This window comes from Corvus moneduloides, chromosome 3, assembly GCF_009650955.1.
Source record: "Corvus moneduloides isolate bCorMon1 chromosome 3, bCorMon1.pri, whole genome shotgun sequence".
NCBI lineage: Eukaryota > Metazoa > Chordata > Aves > Passeriformes > Corvidae > Corvus > Corvus moneduloides.
The window spans coordinates 118,457,076-118,473,867 of NC_045478.1; the positions used below are offsets into that span (position 1 = coordinate 118,457,076).

A 16,792-nucleotide genomic window follows, 5' to 3' on the forward strand; every position below is an offset into this window, starting at 1 on the left:
AAAATGGGCAGCATTCAGGGCTTTTTCTGCAATTTGAAATGCTTTACCTGAGACTTGTGAAGTTTGAGCCAAAAAGATGATCAAAATGTGTTTTCACTGTCTTCAGTTTGATGATTATTATCTCAAATAACTGACATGCATGTTTTTCTGCTGGATACACGCTGTGTTCAAACAGAAAAAATTGTGTTTGGATGGTTTCTGAAATCATGTGGTATTCATGAAGCAGTTCATTTTTTTTTTTCATTGCTCTCTGAAGTTGAGGGGAAAACAGTTTAAAGAACTTCCTCAAAGTAACACCTTTAAGCACCTTTAAGTAACAGTGTTTGCCTGTTTGCTTGCCTGGTAAACTTTGCTTTTTATACTGACAGACATTACTAATGTTTAAGTTGATTTATCAACAGTATTTTTAAAAACTCAAATTTGTCTTGTGAAAAATGAGATGATTAGAGGAACAGAAAGAAAGCAACAGGTAAAGAATTCTTCAATTTACATAAATTGCGAATGATTTGGTGCTAAATTTATGCACTATGACATTTGGCTTTTATGCAATCATATTTTTTCTTTAATTAAAGCTGTTAACACTACCTGATATTAATCATAATGTTCCATTATGTTGATTGCTTGTAATAGGAAGAAAAGGGGTGTCTTCCTGTGCAACTGACACAGCTAGGCTTTGACGGCAGGCCTCCACAAGGTCTACCCTTTTGATTCCCTTTAACTGAATTCTGTTCATCAATTGTTTTTTGTTTCTTGGGAGGTGGGAGGGAAAGGGATTCGGTGCATAAAATAAGTAATAAGGGTGCCATAGAAATTTCTACCATAGGGATCATTTCATGCCTTTTTTTTTTTTTTTTTTTTTTTTTTTTTTTTTTTGAGTCTTTGCTGTTGCCTGTCCCTCATCTTCATAACTGGGCAGTGAATTAGAGATAGACAATTAGCAACAAGCAAACCAGGAGCAAATGAGTTTTTGAGAGGCTTCTGTTTTACACGAAGTTAAAAAGTGTTCACATGTACTGTTGCAGCAGTTGATTAAAAGGCAGAACTTTGTATTGCTATCAGTGACTTTTTTGGGAGTGGTGTTTGTCATTATCAGAGAAATGAGAGTAACTAGACCTGTTGAATCAAATGAAACAAAGTAAAAACCCCGGAAGGCCCCTTGCGGGTTGGTGAGGCTGATGGAGCCCTTTCAGTGTGGTGTGGCAAGGAGGATGTGCAGGTGAGGGTTGTACTGCTGCTGCTTTTCAGTGTCACATGTGAGTGTTAGGGGAAAGGAATATTTTCAGGACAGAGGAAGAAGTGAACAAGACACTGCAGAGGGCAGAACTGAAGTCACTTATGTACAAAAGAGTGAGTAGAAACCTTTACAGCATGAACAGCTTAAGGTCCATGAACCCAAATGAGATGTTTGAGCAGGTAATGAGGGATAGGTGTGTCAGATTGCTAGAGGTGTCTGTCCTTTTCTTTGACTCGAGGAAATTCTAAGTGAAGGGAAAACCCACTAAAGATGATGTCTGTCCTTAGTCTGTTGTTAGATTTTTCATTTAAGTTTCATTTGGTCATCTGATGTTTATTTAAAATGAAATTAGACTTGCCATTTTGGTGTAAAAGCTAAGTAAGTTCACCTGTGGAAAAAAGTTTGGAAGAAAATGAACATTTCTAGTTAGTTGTTACCTGAAAAATTAATGTGTATGCCTGTAGAACGTAGAAATTTCACTGGTGTTTAGATGTGCTTCAGGAAAGTTAGCACTGTCTGATATAAATATGCATACTGTCAACATTGTTAGGAGCTTTTGTAAGTATGTTTTGTATCCTGAGCCTGGATCAGTTGCAGATGGTGTCTGTAAGCTTATAGCAGTGGCTGAAATCACTTCCTGTGAAGCATTTTGCTTAAGAATGTTTTTGCACGTTTTCCTTCATGAAAATTCCCTTGATTTCATTTAGCTTTTATGTCACATAATTAAGTCAATTTGCAGGTTAAAATCTAGTTGATAAGCTTTTGCTGCTGACCATGGAGGAAATAAAACTACCCTGCCAACTTTCTGTAATTCATAATTTTTCTTGGTGCCCAAGATTTTGGAAGGGGACAGAATATTTTGCAAATACAGGATGTGCACCTGAAATCTCCTGGGAACTGGGATCAGATAGAAAAGCAAAGGGATGTGTAGGTTATGTTAAGATGAGAACAGCAAAAATGCTCTTTTAGTACAATGTAGTTTGGGACAGTCTACATTGTGTTTTTTTAATTAAACAGAAGTCTGTATGATCCCTTTGGTCGAAATGCTAATGATCCTACTTTGTGTAACAACTAACCATTTTAAAGAGGAACTCTTATTCTCAGCCAAACTTGGAACTGTGAAAACTTGAGTTTACCTTTCAGGCATTGATGTGACCTTTTTTTTTTTTTCTTCCTAATCCACTGCAGATAAAGTAAATGCAAAACTCCTCATCCCCTTTTCTCTCCTGTCTATTCATGCTAATGGGGTTTTACATATTAAAGTTCTTTGATCATACCATGACAAACTTCTTTCCCTGTTACTGTGAGTTGGCAGTAGGGACAAATGGGCAGAGGGAATGGCCATTTGCAACGTTAATGGTTTTGGGTAAGAACATAGGAAGGAATTCCTGAAAGGTAAAATGATTTCCAAGAGCTTATTCACATTTTTATTGTTCTTTGACTGAGCACAAAAGTTCATCTTTAAATAGTAGAAATAGCTGCCATATTGGGGTGGGGATTGAAATTAAATAAACCTGTGGGTTGTCTTGCTGTTCCTAAAGTAACACACCAGTGAAGCTTGGGAAATACTTTCTCTAGAAAGTGCCAGTGTCAGGACATGTGATGCTAAGACAAGATTTTTTTTTTTTTCCCAGCTCTTAGAGGAACAATAGGTAGCTTGAGACACCATCCAAGCTGCTAAATATTTTAGGAGCCTGGTTGTGTTAATACTCAAACGTAGGAGCAGTCATATATGATACAAATTCATATCTGGCTGCTGCTTTTCCAGATAGTCAAAATTGTCTGCCAGAGGGCTTTTCATTATAGTTTTTTCCCCCCCTCCTGGTGTGAGCATGATCAAACAGCAGGACTTAGTATAGCCAAGAATAAAACAAGAAAATGCGATGCATGAAACCTCAGTAAATGGGTGAATAGACATATATTTAATAAAATTGTTAGTTTAATAATCTTGAAGTCTTAGACATTAAGTGTGAATGTCTGATTGAATGAGAGTCCTGCAAGTTAGTTAGTCCTACAGTAATGTACTCACATTTTGTTCTTCTCCAATTTCAGTATTATGGACTGCAAATCTTGGAAAATGTGATAAAAACAAGATGGAAGATTCTTCCAAGGAACCAGTGCGAAGGTATGGAGAGATTTTTGTCTTCCTTCGTAACTTTGTGTATTAGCTGAGATTCAGACTGTCAGTCTCTAAGTAACTTTCTGTCGTGTCATGATCATCTTGAATGATGAAACCACGTCTTTCCCTTTTGTGGTAGTGGTCTCAGTGGGTTGATGAGCAGCTAAAATTCTGTAAATTTGTGGAAAAGGCGTGACTGGTAGTTTTGAAACATCTGAGGTGAGCCCCTGGCATTTGAGGTAGAGGTTTTCATTCTCTGTACTTGGCACAGGGGGTTTTCTTCACTCTCTCTGAGCTGTGTGTGTAGTCCCAGCAGTGTTCTGTCATTTTCTAGTACACTCTGTGGTCCACTTGTTACCTTGTGTAGGTTTATGTAATTACTTTGAAATTGTAACCAGCGACAATGGTTTTAAAATAGAAACACTAAGTAAATGCACTTTTTTACCTACTGATGGTCACTCATTCTGTTAGGCTTAATTCATGGAGGAGTATAAACAGGCAGATTGCTGTAGTTGGTGCAGTGTAGGGTAACCCCCAGTCTCCCATCACTGCAAGGAAGCTGGAAGTCTTAAAATAAACGCTGTGTTTGGTTTTTGGGTTTTCCCCTCTCCTATAGCTTGCAGTGTTGCTGGCTTTTAGACATTGGCTACAGTAAATGGAGGTCCACCTGTGGTACAGGGTTAGTGCTTATTCACATGGCTGGCTGTCAGGTCATCACAACTTGGACTTCAAAACATAACGTGCAACCACTTTAAATTCTTCACATTAAATGCTGTCACTGTTCTATACCTGGCTTTTTACTAAAAGCTGGTCTTGGAACTAATTAAAAGTATTCCAGATTTCTGTGTTCTGCTGTGAGCTTTTATTAACCATGCAGAGACATGCTTTAAATTTTTACTGCCAGTGTTTCAGTTCTGAAACTATATTAATTAAAACAGATTGTAAATGTTGCTGAAAACAAATGCATAGAGAGACTTACTCATTTTTGTGCTTATTCCTCTTCTCACCTTTCCCCCATCTCTTCCAACTATAGGTTGGCAAGGGGTAGCTGTCTTTGAAAGTAAAACTGAAAGTGAAGCTTCTATTCATTCTGGAGGTTTCTAGGGAACAGCTTCAGCTCAGGCTCAGATACAGCTATGCCCTTTTGAGAAACTAAAAGAGAGCACCTTAGTTAGCTAAAGTTAAATGTTCTTTGTGCCTTTAATTATTGGAGTATCTTAGCTCAGCCATATTTTGTTACTTTCTTGACTATGAGAACTTAGTTTCAGCATTTGGAAGTTTTCTCCTAAAGTTTTTGGCCGTGGGAGCTGAACAGGAGGAAGAGGAGGAGTTGTTAGTACCGCCCACCTGTGAAGGGAGGTGTAGTGGAACAGATGTCACAGGGATGGACTTGACTTGATTGTTTGGAACTGAACAAGTGCCAAATACAGGATGTAATGCAGGAGTTCAAAGTCTTAAAAGTTATGCTCTTAATCCATAGGAGAGCTGAGAAGTAGTGGTGGTAGGATGAGGTTGCTGCTGACTGTGCTTTGGGTCATTTTATCTCTAGCAGTGATAGTGGTGTGGAGTGGTTCCTGCCATCTAAGAAGATGCAATAACTCCATGTGTTACAAGGCAAAATAAAGTTATTGTCTGTAGTTGTCTAATCATCTTGAGGTATTTTATTCTTATGTTTCCTGACTTACGTATCTATGAAAACTCCAGAGGAAATAAAAAAATCCTTTATACTGGCAAAAGTGTGTTGTTTGTTCAGCTTTTAAAACATTTTCCCTTTGACAGCCAAACTAAAATTGTGAAATTGACTTTTGTCCTGTTTTAGGGAAACTGGGTTAGCTGGCTTTTACTTGTGTGGTAGAAGAGGAACCAAATGTATTTACTGTACCATGGCATTTTATCCAGCTTGGCCTCAGTGGTGTAGGAGGGAGAATCTGTTTCATCTCTAATCCAGTTTGATCTGGTCTGTGGTGGTTGTTTTTTAATTTTTTTTTTTTTTTTTTGGCTGATGATACTGGCTGGTGCAAGAGAACTGCTCCAGAGCTTATTCAGGTGGCTTGATTACTTGGGAGATAGTAAGGCTGGTTAAATTGAGGTTTCCTTGACTCCAGCCATTCTTTGGTTGACAGGATTTTCCTGTTTGAAGTGTAACTGGTGGAATGTGTGTGCAGGAAACTGAAACTCAGCATGCAATGGAATGCTTAGTGACAAAGCAAACCATGCAGGTTTCAAATCAGTTTTACTTTATATCTTAATTTATAAAAGATGTTTTCTGCATGTCTCATTGGTTTGTGTAGTAAATACAGCTGACAAATCTTACTCTTGGTTAAGAGGAAACTAAATGCATTTATGAGAAAAACACTGTTCCCCCTTTGTAGCAACAGCAGCTGAAGTTAAGAGCAGATCTGAATTAAATTGTCAGTGAATAAAAAAAGTTTTTGAAACGACTTCCTGAGACTTGTTGGGAGAAATAAAGCAATGCTGTTAATTTCAGAGCCTGAACTGTAACTTTTAAAAAAAGTTGTTGTTGTTTTTTAACGAGTCGTACATCAGAATGACTTGTTGGGCCTTGAGGTTAGCCAGAGGTTTGTTACTGCTTCTGTCTGAATGCTGGGAGGTTTCAGCTTCCAGCCTGGAATTTTAAATGCAAGGAGGAAAATGTTTTCTTCAGATACATTCTTTAGACTTGAAACTCTGTTCTGAAGTTTGCTTTTGTTTTAAAATAGCTTTTGGGTTTGGGCTTTTCTGGCCCTGGTGCCTTTAACTTTTGTAAAGTAGCTTTCTGCTCCTCAGGTGGTGGTGTTTGTGAGCACTTTTGAAGAGTTCATTTTTATCTTTCCATAATTCTGAAACAGGATTTGGGCAAAACAATCAATTTACAGTTCTAAAGTACTTGTGACTACTCTGCTTTTTGTTATTCTTGATTTTTGGTTTGCTTTTGGAGTTAGCAGTGGGAACCAGTTGGTTCTGTAGACAAAGTGGAGTTTATAAGGCACAGAAGGGGCAAAATTCAGTTAAATCAGATGCCTGGCCTGAGTGTTCAGCCTTGAGACATGTTTGGTCATAGCCCCCAGCAATGGTTAGCCTTGCTCTGGGTGATTTATGTAGTCCTCGGGAGAGTGCTTGGAATGGCTCTTCCACGTACACAAATGATGTCATGTGGTTTTCATTGAAGCCTCGCTGCAGCGGGTGATGTATTCCAGAACATCCCAGGCAGTGCTGAACTTGGCTCATTGCCAGGGTATTTTGCCATCATTCTCAAGTTGAAGTTCTCGGTTTATTGAGGTGTGATACTAAATTGCTTTAAATTCTGATATCCTTTGGAGTTGATTGTTTAATAGCACTCAGAAAGGATGGCATTTGATTAGTGCTGTGGTCTCAAAAGGATTTTCTCTGGCAGTGTGAAAACCTGCCTGGAAAGAAAGGCTTTTTGGTCTTCAGTGCAGTGATACGTTTCATTAATCCTGCATTGTGAAATGGAATACTGTTCCCCTGAACAGAGCGAGCTTGTCTGGAGTGTTTGGAGTTGGAATGGATAAAGCACTTCTTCATTACGAAACACAAATTGCTTGTACCATTTTTCTCATTCTGAAATGAGAAAGTGAAGTGTTCAGAGATGCAGTTCAGCGTTTTCCAGGAAGGTCCTGGAGTTGAGTGTAAAGCTTTTGGTGCAGTGGAAGCTGCTGTAGAGGAGGTTTTTCTGTGCAGTGATGAGATATTTTAATGGAAATTCCTGGCCTGCTTCATGAGGAAGATGTTTCCTTGGTTCTTGGTAATGAAGGGGGGGATGAGCTACATGGCACTTCCGTGTGTGTGTGTGTGTGTGAAGACAAACTCTGTCCCTTTTTTCAGAGTTTTCTTGAGTTTTCTGTTGAAAAACAAATAAATTACGAATTGATTCAGTTCATCACTAAGGGGGAAAGATCATTTGTGGGACTGTATGGGAAAGAATTGTTTCTTAACACTAAAAATAAGATAGTATTTCGACTACCTTTTGGGGCTAAACAGTTCAATGTAAGTGTGTATGCATATCAACATCCCCAGAGGGGACAGCTCAGCTTTAGCATTTGAAATTCTAATTTTGATTGCAAAATAACGTTAATTTGCTGAGTTACATTGCCCACCTGATTCATTTATGCCTATTATTCTTTAATACAAGCACAAAATTTAGTAATTTTAGTAAATTAGAGTGAGCTTGCATCTGCAGCACCAGCTAGAATAATTTCTGACACTTGTTAAATGCTTGTGCTCTGTGACTGCACAGAAGGCTGTGCTTGTGTGCCTTGAGGACAACAAGTGGGTTTGTTGCAGGTGTGTGTTTGCTGATTGTGTCCATGGTTATTTACCTGCTGTACTGGGCTGTGACAGGAACTCTGTGCTCAGGTACACAGAGTACAGGAGAGGTAATGGCTTCCTAGAGCACAACCAAAAGTTAAACTGTAGGATATTGCCTCAAGTTCAGGCTGCAGAAATTACTCATATTGGATGCTGTGACGTTCCTCACTGTCCCAGTTCCACTCTCAGCATTGGGTCACTTGGGAAAACAACTTTCCCTCCAGGAAGTGTTTCAGTTTTACTGGATGTTTGCCTCTCTGTCGAGGAGCAACTTTCACAGAAGGATGACAGTATCTAATGGACATCCAGGAATGTTCTAAAAGGCCTCGAGTTCATGTCCTTGCTCTGTCATCCCTTTTATGGTACTTGATACAAAAGTAGTTCCTGGGCTTCACTTTCCAGAAAATGCCAGCAGTGGGGCTGGTCCAGGCCTGAAGCAGGGTCTGCTCCCTTTGGTTGCATGTTGTCCTGAGATCAGTGCAGTTGTAAGGTCGGATGATCTTTGAAGAACATTTTGTGTGTCCTGGGTGTTGTGGTTGGTGTGGCTTTTGTTTTGTTTTATTGGAAGGTCCTGCACTGTCTGTCTCTTCCTGCTTGGCTCCATGAAGGGCCTGAACTTGGCAGTTGTGGTGTTGGCATCTACAAGACTTGTTCAGCGGCTTCTGTGATGGAAGGAGACCTTCTAGGCAGTGGTTGTGGGGCTTGTGCATGTCTCGTGCTTTCCTTTTTAACATAACACTTCCTTTTAAGTTCCCCAGACATGGTGCTTTTAGCTTATCCCATGGACTTCTACCCCTGAACAGTTTCTTGGACATGTTCTGCTGAAAAATGGTAATGAGCCTCTGGGTTGATTTTTATCTGAATATAAATTTGACATATATTTGTTCTGCTGAAAATTATCTTTCCTATGAAATGACAAATAAATGAGCAATTAAATATGGAGCAGAAACTATAACACCTGAAGTAAAAAAAGAAAAAGTAGAAAATGACATCTGATCCAAAAAGAGCATTAGCGAATTGGATAGCTGCTGCTTTTAAGGGATTAAGAATGTGACTTTGTTCTCTGGATGGACGACCTCAGGAGCCTGCAGCATGATGTGTGAAAAGGAGCAAACTTTGGAGGTTGTCTTTTGAGCTGTGGTCACCATTTTTACTTTTATTTTTCTAATGGAGAAACTGTGGAGCAGAGCAGCTGTTCTCCTCTGCTGGTCTCAAAGCTGGAAGGATGGCAGCACAATATTCAAGTTGTTACTGAATTGCACAATGCCATTGATGCAGCAAGATGGAAAAGACCATGGATTTGCCGTTGGAACTCTAAGAGCAACCTTTTAATTCCATTTTGAAACGCAAAGAGTTGCAACAGTAGGCTTCCCTTAGTGGTTTGGCAGATGGTTATAATAGTTTAGTTTCTGGCACTGCAGACCTATTTCCCTACTATTCTGGGGGCTTTCATATCTCATTTGTGAATTACTGTAATGTTTCAGCAAAGAGTGTGTTTTAGGTTTAAAATATCAGACCAGGCCTATGATGTCAGACCAGCGCTTGGTAATAACTCTTACCCAGTGATACTTTATTAATGACCATTCTCCTGGAGTAATGTGAATTGATCCCAGTTGGTGATGATGAATAGTTCACTTGTAATTGGAACTGCCTGTAGAACAGCTCCTGGCTAGTATGTATCTAATGGCTCAAAGTCTGGATCTAGTTTTTCCAGTTTTCACGAGGATGCAATTAATAAACTGTCCCCTTTAATCCTGTTGCTTAAGCCTGAAATGAAAAAAAAAATTCTTAACTTTGGCTGAGTCTTAGACAAGTTTTAAAACTTAGAACAGAGGCTGTGGATTACGTCTGCAACAGAAGACATTCTTCTCCTTGAAGTGACAACTTCTGAAGTCTTCAACATATGCATGTTGTCTGCGTGAGTCAGCTGACTTGTCTGGTTGAAGAAATGATTGAAACAAGATTTTTGGGTTCATGAATTTGAATAGTAAAGCATCCACCAATTCTCAAACTTCCTTATGACAAGAAAACACTTGCCCGGTTTGAAGCGTGGTGTCAGGGCTGAACTTTTGGAATGTTGCCTGAGTCGTGACTCCAGGCCCTCTGTGCGTGCCTTTTCCTGGGAGTCAGGTGTTCTTGTACAGAATGGGTTTAGACACGGATATTGTCACTTGGAAAGTCATTGTTTCCATGGATTTAGGAATTAGGAGTGAGCTGAGGATTAGGTGGCAAAATGAAACTTTTGGCAGTGTGGCTTTCTACAGTGATTGGGGATTTTTTTTGTTTTATGGTAGAGCTGAAAGCTAAAATAATTCAAAAACATTTGTAGAAGAAACACACTCTGTGCCCCTGGTTGGCCAATTGCCAATGTAAGAAGAAAAAAAGCAATAAAGTAGAATTTATTAAGAGTTTCTGAACTCACGGCATCCATATGTGCTATAAATGCACAGTGGTTCACACTCAAATGAATTGTGCTGTATTAGTGAATGAAGTTTTAAGTTCTGTTCTTGTAAGATTTCACAGGGGAAGCTTTGCTAAGCTCTGGCACAGTGCTTGACTTTGAAGTGCTGTGTTTAGGAATTCCTGTCTTTAAAATGGATCACCTAAGTAGACTGGAGCATCTCTGAACTTCTGCATGCAGTGCAGGTGATGTGTCAAAGCTTTCCGTGCAGTTTAGCAAACTTGGCCTTGAAACTGGAGTCACACTTAGTTAAGTTCTGTTTATTCTTTGAGTTCACTTCGATCTGGTACAAACTACTGCAAGGACACTCTAATCCTTACTGTGTTTTCCTTTTGGTTTATTGAAATAGTTTAGGTGTAAAGCCTTTTTGTACATCTGAAATATCCCCTGTCAGGACTGATAAAGGTGAATTTTTCCCATGTAGCACACAAGAAGGATGCTCACTGATGCATGCTTATCTGACCCTTAGAGGTGTTTCTTGTTTAAAAACATGAAGAATCTGAATTCAGAAATATTTATTGCTACATCTGTGATATCTGGCATAGCTGAAAATAAATTCCTACATCTTCTGCAGGTATTAAAAAATATGTTGTTGGCCTGATTATCAAGACCTCATCTGACCCAACATGTGTAGAAGTAAGTGAAGGGTTCTCAGGCAAGGGTGAGGGAGGGGGGAGTATTATGCAAAACCTGACTCTTCTCTTCTCTTCTCCAGAAAGAGAAGGTGTATATTGGGAAACTGAATATGATTCTTGTTCAGGTAAGCCAGAGTTCATAACATTTTAAACCTTACTGTAAAGTCTCTGACTTTGCTGTGTGTCTCACGTGTGGCTGCCCCACTTTGCAGATCCTGAAACAGGAGTGGCCGAAGCACTGGCCGACGTTTATCAGCGATATTGTGGGAGCCAGCAGGACCAGCGAGAGCCTCTGTCAGAACAACATGGTGATCCTGAAACTGCTGAGTGAAGAAGTGTTTGATTTTTCCAGTGGCCAGATTACTCAAGTAAAAGCTAAGCATTTGAAAGACAGGCAAGTATATCTGTTTAAATCTTAATGATCAGAGTAGACTTTGTGCTTGCTGCTAAATAGTTGCTCTCACTTGGAGCCTTTGTGTGAACACCTACAGCTGTGCAATTCCATTTCTGAGCCCAAGAGGGTTACTGATTTTTCTTTGAAGCAGTACTCCTAGGGGATCCCTAACTTCACTTTGTACACACAGGGATTTGTACCTTGCTACAAGTAGCATCTGTTGACTGATGGTTCCCACCCTTTTAACACAGCATTCAGCATTGATTGATTGTATTTTCTTAGCCAGAATTTGCAGGCACAGGCTTCAAGCTACTTAAAATATGCATTATTACCATGAAAATGGGGAAAAGCCAGGTGGCTTTTGAATGCTTCCATGGGCATAGGTCTTCAGGACCTGTCCTGTGAGCATAAGATATTTTGATTTATGAAATGTGGAAATGCTTCGTTTTTAAATTTTTTTTTTTTTTTTTTACAGCATGTGTAATGAATTCTCTCAGATATTTCAACTGTGTCAGTTTGTGATGGTAAGTCGTATTTCTTTAATTATGTTTTCAAAATTCCCCCTTTGTGCCTAGCAGTGTCACAATGTCATAAACTCTAAATGGTCATTTGCAGGAAAACTCCCAAAACGCTCCCTTAGTCCATGCAACTTTGGAAACTTTGCTACGATTTCTGAACTGGATTCCTCTGGGATATATATTTGAGACCAAGTTAATCAGCACACTAATATACAAGGTACTCTTGCAAAAAAATGACAGCTCTTAAATTTAAATACAAGTTGTGGAGAAGCTGTACAACACTTCTGTAATACTCGTTATTTTTTTCTTCCCTCAACAGTTCTTAAATGTTCCCATGTTTCGAAATGTCTCTTTGAAGTGCCTCACAGAGATTGCAGGTGTCAGTGTAAGCCAGTATGAAGAACAGTTTGTAACACTTTTTACACTGACCATGATGCAGTTAAAACAGGTAAATGGTTTTCGGAAGTCTTTGTATTTCATATCACAAAATCAATTTCTGTAGAACCTAGTTGTGTTGACAGGTTCATGTTCATTATAGAGCTCTTGATAGGAGAAGTGTTGTTCTTCGGTGGTATTTGTGGCTTGATCAGAAGATGCCAAGTGTGCTTTTCTGAACTTGATTGCAGCTGTATTTCTGCTGTATTGATTTGATTAATTTAGGAGATATTTTGAGCACTTGGGCTGTCTGATGGGGAACCATGAACTATGTGTCTCAAGACCTAAACTGACCTAACTTCTGCAAGTTATTCTTTAATCTTTGGAACAGATAGAAAAAATTTTCGTAAAAAGCCATACATCAAATTTATATAATTTGATGATTCCCCTCTGAGCAGTTCAGACTCAGGTACATGAGTCCTTTCCGCAGTGTGTTTATATCATAAGAGAATGGGTGAAGGGGTTTTTTTAACAGTCTTTCCTTGTCTTGGCAATGTTGGTCTATCTTGGGGATTCTTCATAAAAAACGAGCAACATATTTGTTAATACACAGCAGTTGTTGTGTATAAAAAGGGAAGCTCTTGATGATGTCTGTGGTCTTTTTGTTAGATGCTTCCTTTAAATACCAATATCCGACTTGCGTATTCGAATGGAAAAGATGATGAACAGAACTTCATTCAGAATCTCAGTTTGTTCCTCTGCACGTTCCTCAAGGAGCATGGTCTGCTTATAGAAAAAAGGTTAAATTTGAGGGAAACACTAATGGAGGTAAGTAGCTTGGTTTATCTGGTTTAAAAAAGTAGCAGGTGTGTTCTCATACTCAAAGGATGTGATACTAATGTAATTTCTAGATCGTTATACTTGAAGTGGGTAAGAGGAAAAAACTAATCATAAATAGAAAAACTCCTTCAAAGTGTTTGTTTCCTGGTGTGCTTCAGTGGCATTCTGCTTTCGGTGATCCTTCACCAGTATAATGTCTGAAAACTTAACTCTGTCTCACCCTCTTCTTACTTGTTCCTCCATGGAAGTGTCAAATAGTGCTTCAAAGTAAATGGATATATTCTTCTTCCATGGGTTTACGTGTTTCTGTTTAACTCTCACATGAAGAAGGTGTGTTGCTGTGACTTTCATCAGTCTCTGTTTTCACTGAGCATCCAGAGCAGGGTTTGAGCACATGCTGTAGGCCAGTTCCTCCTTCTTGATGTGACTTCTTGCCTAGTTTGCCATTTCCCACCTGAAAAGCTTTAAATAATCCTCAAGGACAAGTCTGTTTCTGTGTAATAAAGACTGTGTGTGCCAGTGGCAGAGCCCCCTACCAAGTGACTGTGACAGTAAAACCACTGGGACTGTGGCAATTACTGGAGATTCAGATAAGAATGAAGGGTTGGAAAGGCTGAAACACTGAGGGTACTGCTTCATGCTCTAGTGGGGGTAGATCACAAATTAGGATTTTCAGTTGTGTTGTTCTAATTGTGAATAAGAATTTTGCTGGGGCTGAACTATTCTGTGGTGACTTTTTTGCTACTGCTGCACTCCAGAGGAAGGAAAGCGGCTCCATATCCCTTGAAGCACCATTTTCTGTGTGCAGAATCAAGCCCTGTGCAGGTTTGGAGGTTGTAGGCTGAGGAACTGCCCTGAGACAGGGAAAAAAACACCACCCCAATTTTTAAACCTAGAGACCAGATTCCATTGGGAGGGGGAAGTGCATCTTGCAGGTTGATTAGCTGTAATCCAGCGTGTCCATCTGAATTCCAGTCTGTGTTCCAGCCAGTGTTCTCAATATATTTCTTCTGGAGGTAGTCCTCTACAAAAAAAAAGGCATTTTAATAAAATTGCCTGCAAATATTAAATTGTAGCTCATTTAGAAGATGGACTCAGAGGAGTATCACTTTATTTTCAATAGAGCAGCTGTTAACAGTTCCAGATCATTCCTGAATTTGCAAGTAGTAAGCTTTCAAAATCACTGGGAATCAGGGATGCACAGCTCAAGGCTCAAGTTTCTATTACGCTGAGGCTGTATTAGGAGGACCTGTGTAAAACAGGCATTTACAAAACTGGATTCTGAAGACTTTCAGTCATGGATAGATTGGTGAAATGTTTAACAAAGTTCTTACGCCTGTCTAAAATGGTTGCAAATTCAACTTCTGTAAGCTCTGGTGTAATAGAACCTAGGCACAGCTTTTCTTTAAAAAGCTCTGTGTCATTCTAACCTGTTAATTCCTGCACTTTGGATGTAGCAGATCTCCTGAAATTGTTCCATGGATTCATTGGATCTCTGTAGACTAGCAGAGGAATCTACATAAGTTATTTTAAGTGAAATTACCAAGAGAAATTGATGTGTAAAGATTAATGTATGGCTGTTCTGAGTCCCTCTTTTGACACTGTAGGTGGAGATGCTGAATCAGGTCTTTACCTTCTAAAATGCTCTAAGTTGTTGTAGTGCCTAAGCTATGAAAATATCCTCAGATTTTATAATTTCATTCTGTTTGTTCACTAATGGGCAATTGCTTTGGTATCTTTCACCAGGGACTGCATAATAAGCTTAGGCAAAAGAGGTTTGTCTGTGTAGTTTTAATTTCTCTGGTTGGTATCTGAGCTTGTCAGAATTGCATCAGTGGCTTTCCCTGCTCATCCTGCTCTGGCTGTTCTGTCAGGAAAGAAGTTGAAAATGTTCTGGTAGATGACTTCTGTGGAAAGCAAAGGAGCAGTATTCCAGGGTCAAAGGATCCAGAACAAAGCAGCAGCAATAGTCTTGAGAACAGCAATCACTGACACCAGCTGATGAGGGTTTTTTGAGGTTCTGAAAATGCCTTGCAGAAGCTCCAGAGGCTGTGGGTTTGATAATTTACAAACAGGCTGGTTTGGTGATGGCATTTTTGAAGATGTCTTTAGGCTATTTCAGTTTTAAGAATTCATACGGACTTTGAAAATAACAATAATTGACAGGAGTCCTTGGTTTTTAGTTGCTCTGCCAGTCACAACTCTGACTTGTAAGTAATGTCATTGCAATGTTAATGCCTCTTTTTCCAAACTCTGAGATTAATTTGGCATTTTGTCAGGACTTGGATAACTGAACTTGAAGCAATGTGATTTGACCTGCAGATACACTCAGTAATTGGATGTTTAAACCACTGTTTTCCAGGCTCTTCATTACATGCTGTTGGTATCAGAAGTTGAAGAAACTGAAATTTTCAAGATTTGTCTGGAGTATTGGAACCATTTAGCTGCTGAGCTCTACAGGGAAAGTCCATTCTCAACGTCTGCTTCTCCACTGCTTTCGGGGAGTCAACACTTCGATGTTCCTCCCAGGAGACAGCTTTATTTGCCTGTTTTGTCCAAGGTAAGCCATGTTCAAGTGAAGGCACTGTAAAGATTCAGATGCTGTTTGTGAATTAGAGATTTTGCTTCATGTAAGGAGTGACATAAGAACTTATCTTAGTTGATGGTTGATTCAACTCTAGTTACATAATCAATGTGAAAATACTTTAAGATGATACTAGTATATAGTAAGAGTATTAATGTGCTGTTTCAGCTTTTTTAAGGTACTTAATTTAAAAATAAATCTGTATTGAACAGTTTCTGTAAACAGAAAGGCTGGAGTGTTAGAGTTGGAGGAAAACCTCTGTGTTTGGGAACAGAGGTCTTTAAAAGACCCCGAATATGACATAAGCATTTTGAAGCTCTGGAAAGTATAAACACTGCATAGGTTGGGTTTTTTTTAAAGTACTCAGCTTGATCATTGGAGGGAGAGAAGTCAGCAGGCTCTCTCCTTAATGGCTTGTTAGTTGGCATTTCTGTATAGCTGGATATAACCTTCCTGTGGTTGAGGCTGCCTGAGCAGAGTGCTCTGGAGACACTTGTGGAGCTGGGAGAGTGTTGGTGTTGCAGTTTGATGGAGTTTTAACTTCCCCCAGGTTCGATTGCTCATGGTCAGCCGCATGGCCAAGCCTGAAGAAGTCCTGGTTGTGGAAAATGATCAAGGGGAGGTAGTTCGGGAATTCATGAAGGATACGGATTCCATAAACTTGTATAAAAATATGAGAGAAACGTTGGGTAAGTGAACTGGCTGCAGCTTGTGTGCTGTGGGTCTGTGCAGCTGCATCAGTGTGTTGTCTTAGGATCTGAATTGTTGTGTGGGTAAAAGGGTTATCAGCAAGGTGTACTACACAGACTGGAAAGGGAGAAGGCAGTGGCTGCTCTGAAGTTTCCTGTTTGAGGCATGTAGTGTGTTATAACCTGGTGTAATACACTACTTAATTTTTGTCCTTAGGTATTGCAGTGATAACGAGTTTTTTGAGGCAGGAAAAAATAGTGAGAGTCCTAATTGTAACTTGAGGGAGCAAAGGAAGTAGAGTTGTCAGATTTTTTTAGGACATTAGACCTTCAATAATCAATTTATTTTATCAAATGCAGATGGGAACACTGAGTGTTTAGCAACAGGTTTATGCACTAGGAATGTGTGTATTGGAAAGCTTGTGAGATGCAAAGTGTATGTGGGTATTTTTATTCTCACCTTTCTACTTGTGATGTAGGTATAGCCAGTGTTAAATTAATTGTTCTAATGCATTTGCAAAACATTTTTGTTTTATGAAACAATTACTGCATGTCCTGAGCCTAGGTTGTGTTGCCAGATACAGGATTATTTATATGAAAATGCAGGTCAGGTT

The 16,792-nt window shown here is 39.4% G+C and overlaps 1 protein-coding gene across 3 annotated transcripts in view; it reads left to right on the forward strand.

Annotated features, from left to right (window-relative positions):
• The window catches only part of XPO1 (exportin 1), a 36,867-nt gene that overhangs the window by 8,871 nt on the left and 11,204 nt on the right, over positions 1-16,792 (forward strand). For all 3 annotated transcript variants that reach the window (XM_032103735.1, XM_032103734.1, XM_032103736.1), the window contains 10 exons: positions 3,287-3,359; positions 10,718-10,779; positions 10,859-10,903; positions 10,991-11,172; positions 11,648-11,696; positions 11,788-11,907; positions 12,010-12,138; positions 12,735-12,893; positions 15,268-15,465; positions 16,040-16,178. In XM_032103735.1, the coding sequence (XP_031959626.1) occupies positions 3,287-3,359; positions 10,718-10,779; positions 10,859-10,903; positions 10,991-11,172; positions 11,648-11,696; positions 11,788-11,907; positions 12,010-12,138; positions 12,735-12,893; positions 15,268-15,465; positions 16,040-16,178 (1,156 nt within the window). The remainder of the gene's footprint in view (positions 1-3,286; positions 3,360-10,717; positions 10,780-10,858; positions 10,904-10,990; positions 11,173-11,647; positions 11,697-11,787; positions 11,908-12,009; positions 12,139-12,734; positions 12,894-15,267; positions 15,466-16,039; positions 16,179-16,792) is intronic.